This window comes from Branchiostoma lanceolatum, chromosome 6, assembly GCF_035083965.1.
Source record: "Branchiostoma lanceolatum isolate klBraLanc5 chromosome 6, klBraLanc5.hap2, whole genome shotgun sequence".
In the NCBI taxonomy this organism is placed as follows: Eukaryota; Metazoa; Chordata; class Leptocardii; order Amphioxiformes; family Branchiostomatidae; genus Branchiostoma; species Branchiostoma lanceolatum.
Window position 1 is genome coordinate 11,773,543 of NC_089727.1, and position 16,320 is coordinate 11,789,862.

Sequence of the window (16,320 nt, forward strand, 5' to 3'; positions counted from 1 at the left end):
TGAAACCAGTAAAGTTTTTTGCCGTATGTATGTTGCGCCCCCTAGCGACGTTTTCATCGTAGGTTTCTTTGTTGGGTTGTCTCTCACCTCCAAGCAGATGTAGGGCTCAGTGTTCTACACGGGTTCGCTTACTCCAACGCGTAAAACACTGATCGATGAGCCGGACCCTGCGTCTGTTTGGATATTAGATTGTTTAAATGCGTAATCTTCCGACTGCCACTGAAGAAACTTTTTTCTGCAAATTCAAAACGACGAGATACCCGCTGACATTTTCAAACTAACGTCGTCGCATGGTATGGATCGTCTATAGTGCGACATGTCTTACCTACTTCGCCCTACAATGATTACAACGAACAGCGAGCTCTCCCAAAGAACAGAAGACTAGAATCAATTTGTACAAATGACTTTATTGCAACAGCGTTGTGTGTAACGCTGTTTTCTCTCCGTCTGAAGTGACTTTCATTGAGACATGCCGTTTGACGGCTTTCATAAAGGACCACATAAACCTTATGTTGGTAAATATCATGACGGTCAACACGAAATATATACATACACATCTTGCACATTCAAGAACTTGTATGCGACAATATTGTCGACCTGTTAGTGGGTCTAGGGACCACGTGATATAACTTGCAACGCAACGCATGCATTTCTGAGGTGCAGCCCTATTAATTTTACAGGGTCATCTTTACATCAGTGACCAATTAGACGATACCATACCATACCGTACAGTAAAAACTAGGATACGAGGTGGCGAAAATTGCACTTCGTGAGTATGTGAGAAAAGTTTTTTTTTTCAACGTTTGTCCCTGGAAGACATCAGAAGGTATCGCCTCTTCAGTGGCCAGTCAACAGTGTAGATTACTTATATCCACAGAGCTTGTTCCAGGTTATAGACACAAACAATATAAACTCTTAAATAGGGTTGTAGAAAAGGTTCTCAGTCATACTGGCGTATATATGTTTGACAAATGTTTCTACACCACAACTTTTCACGAATGAGAGGAACGCAGACACAGTTTATAGTTTTATACCATACATTGCACATCACATTGTTCTCTGTGGCGAAGTTATGTCCTATCAAAGCCAATATAAGGCTTAACTGTCGATCTATTACGTATAGTACAAAAGATATAGCCAAATTGTAGGGGTATGTTTTACAATGAGTCTACCGTCAAAATTACCTTTCATTACCCCTACATCACTGAGTTGGACCAAAAGTTTGATATTTTTACTAAACTCACGAATGTAGATGATGCATGACACTTTACACTCCACAAGACACCATCTACATGCGTATGGCATCAGAGGGACAGCTCTCCAACTGAACCTGGATATTTTTCAGCTCGTTCTGGTTTGTTGTTAATGGTTTAGGGCGCCCGATGTATGTTTGGTCCATCTTGAGGAAGGACCCAGGGAGGTCGGGCATGTAGTAATCATATTCTGGGTCAGGGGTCTTGTCCATAAACACCTGATCGTGGGGAGTCTTTCTCCCCTCTAGTGATGGCGTCCTCGGAAGTTGCCGCCTGGAGTGATTGGAGCCGACGTCACCGTTGCTAGGAGATTTGGCTTCCTCTGTAGTGCTGGTTATGACGTGCCCATTCGGGGTCACTACGTCATCGAGGTCTGCGCTTCTTCGCAAATCCTCAAAGACGGTTTCCCCGACTGGACCAATGGAAGTTCTGTATTGATCCCGTTCGGAATCGTCGAAATGAAAGAGTTTCTGTGTCATGGTCATGGCGTATGCCGACGATCCTTCACTGCTGAACTGGGACCTACTATCCTCCGATTGCGCGGCGTAGTGCGCAAGTCTTCGCCCCGTTTTCGGCTTCTTGTCGTTCAAACCAAGCTGTTCATACAGCGAGTGCTCGTTGCCGAGTTTTCTTAAGTCTAGAGATTTCTGCGGGCTCCTCCTCTCAGGTGATGCACTTTTCTTCTGCTCGGGCGGGTTAGATATGGTTTTCTTATGTTCAGGCGACGACTCTCGTCTCTCAACAACCTGCGCTATTTCCAAACTTCTCTCTGGATTCTGTCCCTTTTCGCTTACCCTTTTATCAGGCGTTTTAGGTCCTGGGTATTTTGGCAACTGTTCCCGAGACGATCTATGAAGCTCTTCCCTACTTGTCTTTGAGGAAGTTTTACCCAGGCTGCCTTGACTTCCCAGCCTATGACTATGACCATGACCCTTTCGTCTCTCGGAAGGCCCGCGTATTCTTATCTCCTGTGAGCTGCGCATACCGTCGGTTGAAGACGGTATTTCTGAAGGACTATGTACTTGGGCTGCAAAATGTTCAGTTGTTCTTGACTTCTTCACGGATCCTTTCGACCTGTGCTTATTACTGCGTTTAGAATGGCGGGTAGTCATCGCTCTGTCCAGTGAGTTGTAGGGCGAGGGCTGGTACACAAACTTCTCTACTCTGTTTTTACGTCTTGATATGTTTGGCGTCAGAGATTTTTTCTCACTTTTTTCTCGCCTCAGCCTTCTTGTCTCATGTGCTAACTGTGGATCTGACGCTGTGACAGCAGCTTGTGCCAACCCCGCAGCCGGCATCTCCTGGTCTGCATAAAACGCAGGCCGTGGCGTCACCGGGAGTTTTCTACCGTGTGGCTTTGGCACTACAGGCAACTGCCTTTTGTTGGGCGAGTTCTTAGGACTTTTTGAGTCTCTAACAGGGCTTCTGGATTTCCTCTTTTCTTTGTTAGAATGTGAAGGGCTCTGATTTTCAAACCGTGGGTCGAGTATGTACACATGTGCGTTATTGTTGGAGTAGTTTTCTGGCCCAGGGGGCGCCTGTGTGAAGGTTGTCTCGTGTACACCGTGGGGCTGGATCGGATGAAAGTAGGCGTTGCCCGGCACGTTGCTAGGTAACGCTCCAGTGTATGGACTGGGAACAACGGCTTCCATCTGTGGGCCAGCCATGCTGTAAAATAGCATTAGAGACAAAATTAATGACACCACGTTTAGCGAAACTTCACGCTATAGCATTTCATTGTATTTTAAAGAAAATCAATATTGGTACAAGCAAGGAGGTCCTTGGTACAAGCCTTCTATTTTCTATAACTGAGAGAAAACGTGCGTAAAATCGGTTGTTTCCTTAACTTCTTGTATATACAATACTCGTCCACATGTAAGCCTTACTCTAGAGGCTACATTAGCCTATACTTGCCTGAAGTCGTAAAGCTGTTCACAGTGCTCCAGTCCGTGCTGTCTCATGAGTTTGAGCTGTTCCTGAGCCAACTGGTACGGTGTGGGGAACTGTCCCGGTACGGTGGGCGAGGACGGACGGTCACCGAGGTTGGTGAACCTGGGTAGCAGGAAACAGTAACACTGCTGATCAAAACATCGCTCGTTTCCTCACAAAATAGGATATTTCATAAATGGTACCAGCGTGACGAAAAGATGTACGAGAAAAGATTTCTCTGGCATTTTGTTTCTTTCCATATACAACTGTGAAGTTTTATATTTTTTGTCCGTAGCTAACGTTTACATCGGCTTACAAATAACCTTTAAAACAGCTAGCAGATATCAGCTGTCATGGTAGATTTAACGTCCATCATAAGTGAAATTAAACCGAGTTACTCGATGAACATGAGTGTTTTTTTTATATATATACATGTAGCACCGTTACCTTTGCGGGGTCTCTGGGGCAGATGCGCTGTAGATGTGGTTTGCGTACCCCGTGGGGACCTTGCCATTCTGCATGGGTTTCCGCCTGGAGGTGTGAGACAGGTCCGACATGGACATGTCCGACAGGTGCTGCTCACGTCTGTCCCTGCCGCTGCGCTGACTCTGTGCGCCGACAGAGGTCGCTTCTATTTGGTTGAGACTGAGGCTGCGCGGACTCTGGGTTCCGCCACCCTCCAGCTCGCTCTGGGCACTGGCCGCGTATGCTGCAGTGCGCTTGCGCCTTCGACACATGCGTGTGCAGATGACGGCGATGATGCTAGGGTGAAAAACAAGGTGCATATGGATTATGGATCAAGGCATAACATCACAGCTAGCCGACGTTTCTGTCAATACTAACTGGTACTATTCCACACGGCAGCTAGGTGTCGCTGCTTACAATGCGGTCCCAATTATAAATAATTTCCATATAAGGTGCATATGTGTCAGAACAAAGTCCTCGGTATGACTGCAGAAAGGTTTTTAAAGTAATAAATCTGGGAAGACCGGTTAGGACCTTTCAAAGTTGTCCATTGAAACTTCAAGGACACCATATTAGGAGACGTAAATTGTAACTTGTTTGACTGTATTACTTAGTTTTCCATGTCATATAAAAGAGCACATTGCCTCTATATTGCAATTTACTGGTCCTTGAAAAGGACATGTAAATGAATAGAGTATATTCGGTACCTGCCGATCACGACGAGTGCGCACAGCACGATGCCGGCCACAGTCACGGGGTTCTGGAAGATCTCCAGCTTGAAGAACTTGTCCACCTTCTGCCACCACGTCAGGGGTTCTTCTGGCGCCGCTGTAGTCGTCACCGCGGTGGTACTGGGCACCAGCTCTGCAACATCAACAATCGTCATGTGTTTTGATATGCATTTTGATTTTGATGCTGAGCCCACATCTTAAAATTGTTCCCTTTTTTGTTGCTTAGCAGCATTGAACAGTACGTATTGCAACAAAATACAGGAAAACTTGATTACAAAATCGGAAACAAAGGGTGTTCTAACCTAGGACCAAGATAAGGGTCCTAATCAAAGATAATGATAGCACCCTGAAAACTTCTGTATATATCGCATGTAATGTATATAATCAGTAATGTTCAGAATTGAGATATACATAATCTTATGAACTATAACCTTTTCCTAAGAAGTCCGGACACTACTTTCTATTCTCAAACTCTTTTATCTTGTGCAAAGAGAATAAAACTTGTGGCTGCAAGACTGCTGTGAGACAAACCTGCTGATTGAGTGACACACTTTGACTGACAAGTGATGATTTGATTTAGGTTAATTTGGGACACGCTTTGAAACCTTATCTCAGAGTATCTGCGATAAAACAGGCGTGTCTGTTAACGCGTGAAGAGCAAACACCATCCGAGCTGGCTGGAACCACAGGGACTTCAGCATTATAGCTTTGACACTGAGCGCGTACTGTGTATATCTGAGGCATCATCTCATAGCGTGTCACACTCGCAACGTCTGAAATGTCAAATTTGTTTTTAGCCTTATCTAGATTGCCCCATCATTTTGTGATGATTTGTTCTATAGTAGAAAACGAACTGTACTGACTAGTGTTCATGTTCGTAATGTTTTTTGTTCCTTCTTGTCATTGAACGATTCGTGCTTTCTAATGTGGCTACAATGTCTGATATGATTTAAAAGAAGACCACCGGCATCAACCAATTAAGATGCCCAACCAGCTGTAGGCTACTAGTATTTGATGGGCGCACCGTGTCTAGTGTAATCAGGGATTATGTTCCAACATTAATCGTTAAGTGTGGTCGCTCTCTCATGACAGGTGTTTACGGATAGCCGCATTAGGTTGATATGTGCCAACAGTAGACTCGGACGTTTGTTTTTTCGCCCTCTGGGTTTTTGTTCGGAGGTGGCATCCTCCCCAACCGAAATACGTCACATCTGTCGCCGCTGATAAATCTCCCGCCAAGAAACAACAAATGAACTCGTCAAGAAACTGTGTCAATCGCATCTACTATCTCTCGTAGGACGAAGTTGAACCTTAAAAAATGTGTAGCAACAATTTTAAGATATTGGAATTTCGAAAAAATACACAATTGTCAAACATAGGCATCCCCAAAGTCTGCGAAATACGAAAGCGACAACAGATTGACAATGACAAACAGTCAAACTAAGCTATCTGCGATAATCCCAAGAATCTCACTTGATCCAGTGTAGTTAGTTTCAGTCTTACGTCTTATCAAAAACGCTAGGTCGTGTGGTCTCACGCGGTACCCACAAGACGTGCAGGATATTTGCAGCTGTGTTGGATTCGTGGATCATTCCTCGCCTTTACTTACCGTTTGGCCAATGACAACAATGTTGTAGCACTGATGTGAGCCCCAAGACATGAAACACGTCACAGAGATGCCAACACCCTACAACATTGGGGTGTACATCAAGTACTGTCCAATGGATAACTCCTCAAGACATCAGCGACTGAAGGCACTTCACGTTCGGCATTCCGACAACACGATCCCCAATCCACGGCGGGAAACCTGACTCTGAAAACGGCTTCCGTTGTGGAATGTGATACTTACGGAATGATGAATATGAGGCCTGGAAGCCGCGGGTGCTGTAGGACTGCAGGTCCGGCTGGACTCGGAACTCGATGAACACACGACTCCCCGATGACGTCAGAGTCGAGGGCGGGTCGGACCCCGTGCTGAACAACAGCGGCGACGTCGCCTCACCACCGTCACGGATCTAAAACCAAAATTTCAATAGGAGAAAAAGGTCACATACATGTTTCACAAATATGACGTCCTATTTTCCCTGAATGGCCTGATCTTGCACGCTGTCCTTGTTATCGCTATCATCTATAGTTATCATCAGGGAAGACAGCGAAACGCACCAACTGAATTACGACATCCTTTGAAGGAAATGATTGTAAATTTCTTCTTACATCGGAAAAGTAATCTTGGGGCTTTACGACGTGTATCTCACAGTGTCCAATTTTATATACAATCAACAAAGTATCATGATCATATCAAGTCTTCTTGCGTTTCCGGACCGTATTCCAACGTTTGTTTGCAAGAGGTTAAAACAAGTTTTAACGCACAAGAAATAAAGGTATTTGGCAAATTTGGCAAAGGTTATGTCCCTTAAATCTACTCCGCACCACGACAATCCCGCCACCGTTTGAAGTCTGAATCTGGACACAGCATATGGATCCGGCCGGAAGACATTACAACTTTCCCTGGAGATAAACGCGTCTGGTCATGGCGATATTTTGGCGCGAAATGAGCGTTGGACGACATTTGCCGGGAGGGGGCGGCTGTGATGGTTGTGTTCTGAGGGACAGGAGCGGACGGCTCTCGGTAGCCGGGCGGCATCTAGATATGACATGTGGATCCGGTTGGTGAGATTCTCCGTCGGTGGCAGAGATAACAAGCAAGGCACGCCAGGAAAGACGACATTGCCAACTGGGAAACTAAACCTGATAAACGTGCCTCACAACTCCGGTTTCACAACCACGGAACGGCAAGTTTTGTGCCAGGGTTAGATACATTGAATAAGGTCGTCGCCGAGAATAACTGCAAGATGTCCCGTGAATGATGATATTCGGGTGGCGTCACGTTCGTTTTTGCACGGGACACCGAGGAATTCTCAAAACACACAGACGATAGATCACTGCTATCACTTCAGCTCGCAGGGCGCAGTGGAGGAAGCATAATTGCACGACTCCAGATGCGGCTGCCTGTTACTTTTACCTCCCGTGTTGTGAACCTGACACAATTCTTGGGGCAGCAAAAAATAACAAATATGGAAACGTTGACTTAACGGAGACATTGGGAATCTACACAGGGAACTGCTATCTTACAAATAGCTAGAAGCTTCGGATGCTTGTATGTAAACAATGGTATCTGTTTTATCAACACGTAAACCCACAAAAGTACTACTCCTGTAGCGGCAATATTGTTGAAAGGTCGGTGAATGGCAGAATGGGCGAGGCGGTTGGTCTCAACTTTCCTATCTTTAACCCTAGATTCAAGATTCATTGAAACAAAAAGACCTACCTTGAGCCTTTCCTGTGTCTTGTCCAAATCGAACTCCTCAAACTCCAGACGTATCTTGTAATCCTCCAGAACCCAAATCAGCCAAGTGACTACCCCGGCGCACGCGCCGTACGGGGGTCTCGTCACGCCCCCTTGCGGCGCCCGCAGGGTACAGCCGCAGGCGCAGTTGTCAGTGGCGACAGGTCGGACCGTCAGAGGGGGGAGGGTGCGGACGTCTTCTGGAGAAACACACAGTTGGTTATTGTTCAGAAAAAAAACTTGTCTGACTTTAAAAAAAACACTTGAAAGCCCAGCCTACAGTCATATATTGGTGTTAACTTTTAACATACCGTGAGAAAATACTGTATACACAATTTTCTCCGCCATCAATGGCATTAGTATATGGCATATGTCTGTAATTTCCTACAGATTGATCAGATTGAAACATCAGAATTAAATTCCATTTGTGTCATTTATCATATGGTGAGTTTTGATAACAGAATGACACAAGAATACATTACCTGCCGGACAGAGCGGCAGTCCCTGACATGAACCGGACTCCAACGTTTCGCCTTCACAGAAAGCGCCCCCGTTCGACGGAGGCGGGTTATTGCACACACGGAACCTCTGAGTGCGGCCCTCCCCACATGTCACCGGACAGCTACTCCAGGGTTCCCACGTCCCCCAGTTACCATCTATAGCTGGAGCTGGAGGTGGGGAAAAAAGAACGTTAGATTTGCTTTCAGGCAGCACCACACCCCTGACACAAATTGCAGGATAATATATACAACTCTATATTTCAGTGTCGATACCGTGAGGAAACCGCTCATGTCATAGTCTCCAAGCAGGTGTTATAGGGTGTAGCGCTATATTTTTCTGATGCTGTGGCATTTTTGTCTCAACATATTTGTGTGTTTAGCTTCAGTACCCAGGCTAGTAAAGTGAGCTTGAAGTTCAAGATCTGATCACATACTTGACTTGAAGGAGGCAGTGGTTGGGCTACTGAAGTGAAATACAGTCAGTTGGCTGTTCGTATGTGCGTCTGGGTGTCTGTATGTGCGTGTGCACTGGCGCTAAATGTAAAACCATCGGTCCATTTAGTCGCGAGTCCAACAGTGACCCCACCTAGCGGACAGGTGAGGTACTGTCACAACACAACAAATCGTCACAAACTGCTTTGTCATTTGTCTCTATTGTCAGTATCCCTGGTATTCAGACGATGCACAAACCTACGACAGACTTGAAGTTGTGACAACAAGCGCCTGACAATGACAATCAGTCAGTTCTGTTGACAAAATAAAACATAGGAATGAAGTCCCCCGTTCGGACAACATGCCAACATCCGGGGTCGGACACTTCTTGTCGCTTTGTTGCTTTGTCTCCATATATAGATAAGGGACGGACCACGGTTGAGCACGGGGTAGGGGTGTGTGGAAATGGACCAGAAAAACAATTGCGATGGTACGATAGTAAATATATGATAATGACATTTTGGAACACAAGGTTGAGAGGAAAAATGATAAAGATCAATGAAAGAAAATGTTAACACTATATCTGATTGTCATGAAATAGACTTAACAACTATCCAAAATTCTTTGACAACGAACTCCCAACCACCCACACAAGACACCCCTTCTCGTTCGTCCCCAAGACCATCTGCCCTGCTGTAATATTCATTCATCCATCCTGTGCCCATCTTGTAACCTGTGTGCATATACATGACCCCAAAGACTCCCTATTGTTTCCGTAAGCCATCTTTTCCCGATGTGTCTTAGTGTTTTTGAAGTGGAAAATAAACGCCCCGATAAGGCTGCAACGAAGCCACTATGCCCTTTGCCTGGTAAATTCTCCCAGCCACAGAACCAACTGACAGAGAGACGACATGAACACAGTGATTGCTTCTACCTGAGGGCACAACTTTTAGCCATTCGAGACACGTTTGCGGGTAAACTTGGGCAGAAATGAGTAAACAGGAGTACGTGCTACCTTTGCCTTTGGCAGGGAGGATGTGGGATTACTGCGCACAGCCGAGGCTCTGTTAGCGCACACCTCTGTTAGCTTTGTTCGTACTAATGGTGCTATAGGTCAGCAGGGGGTCAGTGATCCACGGGAACACAGGTGTATTTGTACCGCACGGGGACATGGACACGACAGTCTCTCCTGACATTTATCGGCTGTACGGTGTCTGAGCGGGTAATGACGCTCACACACCCAGCGACAAGTGGACGGAACATTCTTCTCCCGCCACTAAACTAGGGCACAGAGCCCTGTCCGCAAACTTCTCCTGGTTAACAGTTTAGCCACAGGCCGCGCGAACAAATACACATGGTCCGTATGAGGTCAGTAAAGCCAGAAACACGTTTTCTACCCCCTTCGGGCTCTTCTACGGACGGTACGATGGACTCCGGGCCCTTGTTGATGTGACGTTAGTACAGGTTGATCGCAGGTACCGCAGCCATAGCTGACGGGCGGAATGACAAACACCGGCTTATCGCTATCACACTGTTTGTACAAATACTCAGGCCTAATTTCAGGCTTAAGGTGAGATGTGAGAACGCTATGGATCTTGTCACGGACGAAATACCCATTCCTTCCCTAAAGCGTCGTACCATCTCTGGGTTTTGATACATTTTACAGCCGTATCCAGACGTAGTTTGGGGCTACAAACTCTCAACCAGAAAACTGAGATCTGTGTAGAAGGCAGTGAAGTGGAGTGTATTGTGAAAAGGGAGCGCCAAGACGACTTAAGTACAGTCTTAAGCTGTGGTTGGTGTAAGATGGCCCCACTTCCTTTCCGCCTTTGCCCAGCACACCATCCGATTATTAGTGAAAACACGAAGTCGGCACCATGAAGATCTGACCTACAACCTCTAGTCTTTATCACCACCGCAAGACAACATTCAACACTCTTGATATAGCACTCACCAGCGCCTAATGATAACAACCCGACATTTTCGTAGCCTCAATCTTTTGTCCAGTGGGTGGACTGTAAAATTTGGGAGAATTTAAATGGGATGTTCACAATCTAGCAGAAGGGTGGGAAAGTCTAACCATTATCCAGCCGACAGTTAGGAATTTGCTTGTCCTCTAACGAGTGTGTATCTTCCACTAGACCGGTCTGCTTGGCAAGTTGTACCAATTAGCCTAACAAGCCAGGATTTCCAGACTACCATCTCCACATGCGGAGCGTATGTCTATATCCACGCACTACACTATTTACGTTGATAATGTCGCTTCCTTTAAACGCTTGCCCAGGTGAACGGTACGGCACGGCATATTTGACAATGGCTCGGTGACTGTTTGCACGACATGGGAGGGTCAATAGCCACTAATAGCGGGAAAACATACTGTTTCTGTAGTCAAGTACACCAAGGTTTTGTACATTCATTATGGCGTAGGACTTCTCGAACACACGGACGACTTTTGACACCGGCGAGAGGTATGCCGACACTTACTCTGCAACACAAACAAGACGCTCTGAGATGTGGAGAAAGAAAACCAGCCACAGAGGCTTAAGACGTTCGGGACACCAAGGGCTCGGCAATGTCATTCATCTTAAGGTCTGTCACTGCCGACAAAGGACCAGGTCCATTACGTTATCGCAAGGTTTGGAACAGAAACAGTTGAGATAGCAATATGTAAGCGCAGCAATAAAACAGCCACACACATACAGTACACACAACGGCCATTCATTCACAACACAGAGTTGGAACGTACCACTTTCAGACAGCTAGACTGGCCAAGCCGAAGGTCTCTGGTCTTGCTCCGACAAACACCTCCGGCAAGACACACTAGGTCAGCTACAAGGCACTTGAGCTTCCTGGTACTCGTATTCCCCAAGGAGAAAGTCTTAGAGTCATCGAATCAGGAAGGTGTTCTTCCGTCCCTCGCCAGCGACCCTGTTTAGCCTGCGCGCCCTTTCGCCTGAGATCCCGTGCAAACAAACCCGCGTGAGACCCGGTGTGATGTTTTCTCAGCAAATTGGCGATAATTGGAGATCGATTTCCGAGTGGGCTGGCCGACAGCCTGGTGTGACTAGTCTTGTGTAGGTTAGCAATCCATAGAGCACGTTCTCGGTCATGGACAGATACTAATCACATTTTCAGCTAAGCTCTAGTCTCGAGTCACTACGCCTTTTCATCCTAGAGTTCAGCACCGCATTCTCTTCCCATGCATTTTATGAATACTGGCGCTACCCTGACACGGTCGGAATCCACACTATGCAGTGGATGATGTACACCGAAAAATAATCTGAAGTAGAAAAACAGATAACTGTTGATTTTTTATATGTCCTCGTCCCAACATGGGTTGGAACACTTGTGCTTACAGGTCGAGTTTACGACTTGGTAAGAAATATACCCCCTGTGAAAGTGTACATGAGTCGAGTAGAATGTCTCCCGCCGTAAGTCTGTTGTGGGCACACGCCGCGTGGGGTGAGCCCTGATGTAAGGAGACGAGAAGCCGCCAGCTGAAAGAAGGAACCGCCGCACGAATTCGAAGTACTTCACTCTGCACGCAACGGGAGATCCTTCGAACCACGAACGCACGTCTTGGGAAACTATAAGGAGCCGTGAGAAGTGTCTTGTTTACCTTGGAGAATGTCTTCTGTTTTATTCCGGTACAATTGGCCATAAGTTATCCTGTAGTTCCTTAGTCCGCGTCTCCTGGCAGATAACGTGCCGTGGGCCCCGTGAGCCCCGTCCTTACTCTTACAGCCCGCCACTTGTGATGAATGAACGGTTATTTTGCAAACACGCCATTGTCTACGCAGTAAACAGCCCTTACATACGGTACCCGCTGTCAGCTCTCAATGTTATCAGCTCGCTAACCGTTAGCAAAGAAAGTAGGCCATTCCAACAGGTAAACCTACCCCTTTCCACAACAAACCGACTGACTACCCCTCCCTAATACTATATTCTGGTTTCAACATTAAGTCCCTATATGTCAGCGTGCATGGGTTGTGAAAAACAGTAATCTTGACTTGAGTGTGATTACAAGGGGCCCGAAAACAAGGTCAAAGTACCCTCTTTCCGTTCTGTTGACTGTTTCTCCGATCATTGAAAACAGGGAGGATTAAGGATATAGACTCTTAGTAGATTGTTGGACGTGATAGGCTCTGCCCTTTTGTTACTCCGGCGAAATAGAATCCAATGGTCAATCCAATGTGAAGTAGAAACGAACAACTGATGTAGATGCCAACAGGTGTGTGTGTGTAGGGGGGGGGGGGGCTGTCTCCTCCGGATACATTTTCCCATACTGTTCTCACTGTTTTGCAATCCCATCATGACGAATCCGCCGAGCAAGTAAATACAGGTTCTTTGATCGAAGGTGCACAACACGAAGATAACTGCCAAGAAGTGGTCCATGCACGAGCACGTCTGAGGCGGTGATTGACAGGTGCGTCTGACGGCACGAGGGTGCGGGTCCGTCTCATTTTCCCGCCCGACTTCTCCCCGTCCTGCCCGCCTACATACCTGGCCGGCACTGACTGACAGACGCGCCGGGATTAAAACAAACGCAGAGGCAGTCCCTTTGTTTATGATTCCAACTGTCAGATCCCGTGCAGATATCGGGACTGAGGACTATCTATCACTATCCCACAGTGCCGTGCACGGTGAGGTTCTGACCTGGTTATGTCTGGAGTTTTTAGACTGTCTACCTTTCAAGAACAACCGCCACAGGTAGTGAATACGTGACGTGTTCTGAATAGAATATGACGATTTTTTTTCAGATGTTTATGCAGTAGTAGTGGGCATTCATAAGTCTCGTAGGACTACGAATTAGTATCGTCACAAATCCCACACAATGTACTATGATAACATATAACCAATTAAGTCTCTTGAACTCACCAGTGTTTTTTACGTAGTAATAGAAAGTAATTTATTTGCAGGAATGAGAACAGATGTAAGGGAATGTGGCCGGCATGACCCCCTGCAGTACCCGGCCTTCCGTGACATGGGAACGAGACCATGTCGTGTAATTAGCGCGGCCCAGATGGCACGTTAGGACGTATGAAATGTCAGCCGAGAACAAACATCACATGAAACTGCACGCGAGGAGACTAGTCTCTACTAGAATACCACACTGGCTGTATAGGGAGAACATTTGCCAGAGAAGTTAGGCCACCATAGGGTTTCATTTGCCCGTGCAGTTAGAGGAAATGTTACCATTCCCACAGGCTCAATATTGTCGAAGTCTACTATCCAAAAGCTCTTAGGCCTGTTGGAGGCAAGGAGGGGACCCCGCCAGCGTATACCGACTCAATGCAAACAAATTACGTCCACCCAAAACAAGCCGTAGTCTTCAGCCATTCTCTGTGCTACTCCGTGCGTAACCACGTACAAATGAGTGACCCTACAGTGAGAGGTTAACATTGTCTGAAAGAAGCCGGAAGCAAGTCCTTAGCTCACCTTGCACAGGTGGGCACTCCCCGAGTTCGACATGTTCGACGGAAAGGCCCGAAATAGCAGAATTCATTCACGGTTTTCAGAGTCATGTCGGTTCAGTACCATAACTTGTATCTGACAAAGTCTAAGAACACAGCTTGGCAAAGGGCTAACACACCCCACCCTCCCATAACGTTACATTGTTTCTACCTCGTTGAATGTTCTAAAGGAGCGCCTCTTGACGACCTGTCTGGAATTTCCTGTTGTATAAAACACCTACCTGTGTTCTTCCGCAGTTTTCGTGAGCTAGGTGTCCACGTTCTGCCTCAATATCACATCCACGGCCTCTGTCCCCTCAGAAAAACGATTTAAGGCGGGAAGGATAGAAACTCTGCCCTAGAACTGAGAGTGTCGCCCGGCGACTAAGGAAACAAATCCTCCTGGTGTTCTCACCACGCCTGCTTGATTTACTGTGCGATGCAGAGGCGGAATGTTTGTGCTGACTTGGTCGTTAACCAAATTTACATTTCATTACGTCCCTATCGGCCATCGTGCAAAAATTCGGAGTGGCATAGTTCAGATGTATGCTGTCCTCTCCCGCCTGCCTTATAGAGGGAAACAGTCGTTATCGGTGAGCCACATTCATGTGAAGTGGGTTGAAGTTGGTGTGTCTGCTCTCTAGCTGTCTACACGGGGACGATATGTGAACTTGTGCTGGGTTGATATCGCATGGGTAAACTCATTTACTCTGGGAAAGACAGGTCCAACCTGTACGTTAGCTCTATTTTTAGTATTCTAGCTCCTGCCTCTGACTTCACCTTCGATTTGAAACCATTTTGCCTCGAAACGTTCCAACCACAAGGGGTTGAAACGAATTTTGTCATGCATGCCGAATCAAACAAATTTGACCTATTGCAAGATATGGATTTTGGATATGTTTGGGCAAATTTCAACTACAGTACAACTTTAAGTACAGGAACGACGGATTCTGCCTCTCAATAAAGGTGTAGGTAGTGAATGCCGCATTTGAGACAAGCGACATCTTGCGGACATTACTTAAAGGGCAGCCTTGGGCCACTCTTGATACCAGCTCTAAAGATATTACAGTTACTGTATACAGATTTCGACCACTTAGACATTTCCGATCTGGCTGTATGAAAACCTGTCTGAAATCGACATATACATTGACAATTTCAGAATACCTATGATTAGCGTTTTAGGGCTCTTATGTTTTGTCGTCTGACGCCCTTTTTGTACGAGGCGTTTTGCCATGCTTTTCTCCAGGTTGACAATAGACGAAAGACGAAGGGCTACTTACGCCTGCCCTAATTGAATTAGTACTGGCCCTCCCCAGCCTAATCTTACAAGATCGGCTTACAGAATCGCCGGCTGCCGAAGACAAATTGGGGATAACGCCCTTAGAGGAAGTGGCTTTTACTCTTGTACACACACCTATTCAACAGTCACTGGATACTGCGGAAACCACAGACAAGGCAGAAAGATGAGATTAAAGGAAAAGCGCCTAGACCACATTTAGCCCCCCTTCAGTAAGATGTAAAAATGACAGAAGGGGAGGCTTAAAAGTCTTTAATGCAGGTTCTGTTCTCCATTGTTGAAAATTGAAAATTAAGTAACGACGATATTTATCATATATATTACAAGGTCATAGATATTCGTGTCGTGCTAGTAGGTATTCAGGTATGTCGTTGATTTGCATTTTTCATTCATATTTTTCAATGATATTCTGACATACTGTAACGTTAGAGATAGCACACGACTCGCATAGGTGACGGTGACGGTGACTACTAGGACCGCTGTGGGCTCAGACTTGAAGAGCATTATTGCCACAAATCGCTTCGAGATTTAGCGAGACTTTGCGAGGTTTCATACCAGTTCCTCGTCCATATATTTGAAACGCGAGTCGTTGTTCCGAAATCGCGATCTAATTTGTTCTGTGAAACGGTCCGTGAGAACGGGGAGGGTCTAATGTACCTGACCATGTAATTGTAACGTTGCAAGAAGACTGCAAACTATCACCAAAGTTCTCCCATCCCACCGTCTGTGCAAAATGTACAAAATCTATTCTATCCCATATGCCGATGGAACACAAACCGAACTAAGAACTATTTGTTCCAGCTCACCTGTTGCACGGTTGATACAGCGTGGTCTTTGTATTCTGACTTCCCAATGTCCACACCTAAACTGCTGTAGGGCTAGACCTGCTCGCTTGTGAATGTGCGATGAGATGT

The 16,320-nt window shown here is 46.2% G+C and overlaps 1 protein-coding gene across 6 annotated transcripts in view; it reads right to left on the bottom strand.

Moving 5' to 3' along the window:
- Positions 1 to 387: 387 nt before the first annotated feature.
- LOC136436624 (uncharacterized) overlaps positions 388 to 16,320 on the bottom strand; it is a 45,521-nt gene continuing 29,588 nt past the window's right edge. For 5 of the 6 annotated variants that reach the window (XM_066430766.1, XM_066430769.1, XM_066430767.1 and 2 more), the window contains 7 exons: positions 8,207 to 8,392; positions 7,707 to 7,924; positions 6,228 to 6,393; positions 4,355 to 4,511; positions 3,630 to 3,944; positions 3,168 to 3,305; positions 388 to 2,921 (listed from right to left, as the gene is read on the bottom strand). In XM_066430766.1, the coding sequence (XP_066286863.1) occupies positions 1,289 to 2,921; positions 3,168 to 3,305; positions 3,630 to 3,944; positions 4,355 to 4,511; positions 6,228 to 6,393; positions 7,707 to 7,924; positions 8,207 to 8,392 (2,813 nt within the window). In that variant the 3' untranslated portion in view covers positions 388 to 1,288. The remainder of the gene's footprint in view (positions 2,922 to 3,167; positions 3,306 to 3,629; positions 3,945 to 4,354; positions 4,512 to 6,227; positions 6,394 to 7,706; positions 7,925 to 8,206; positions 8,393 to 16,320) is intronic. The other variant, XM_066430770.1, reaches the window with a different exon arrangement.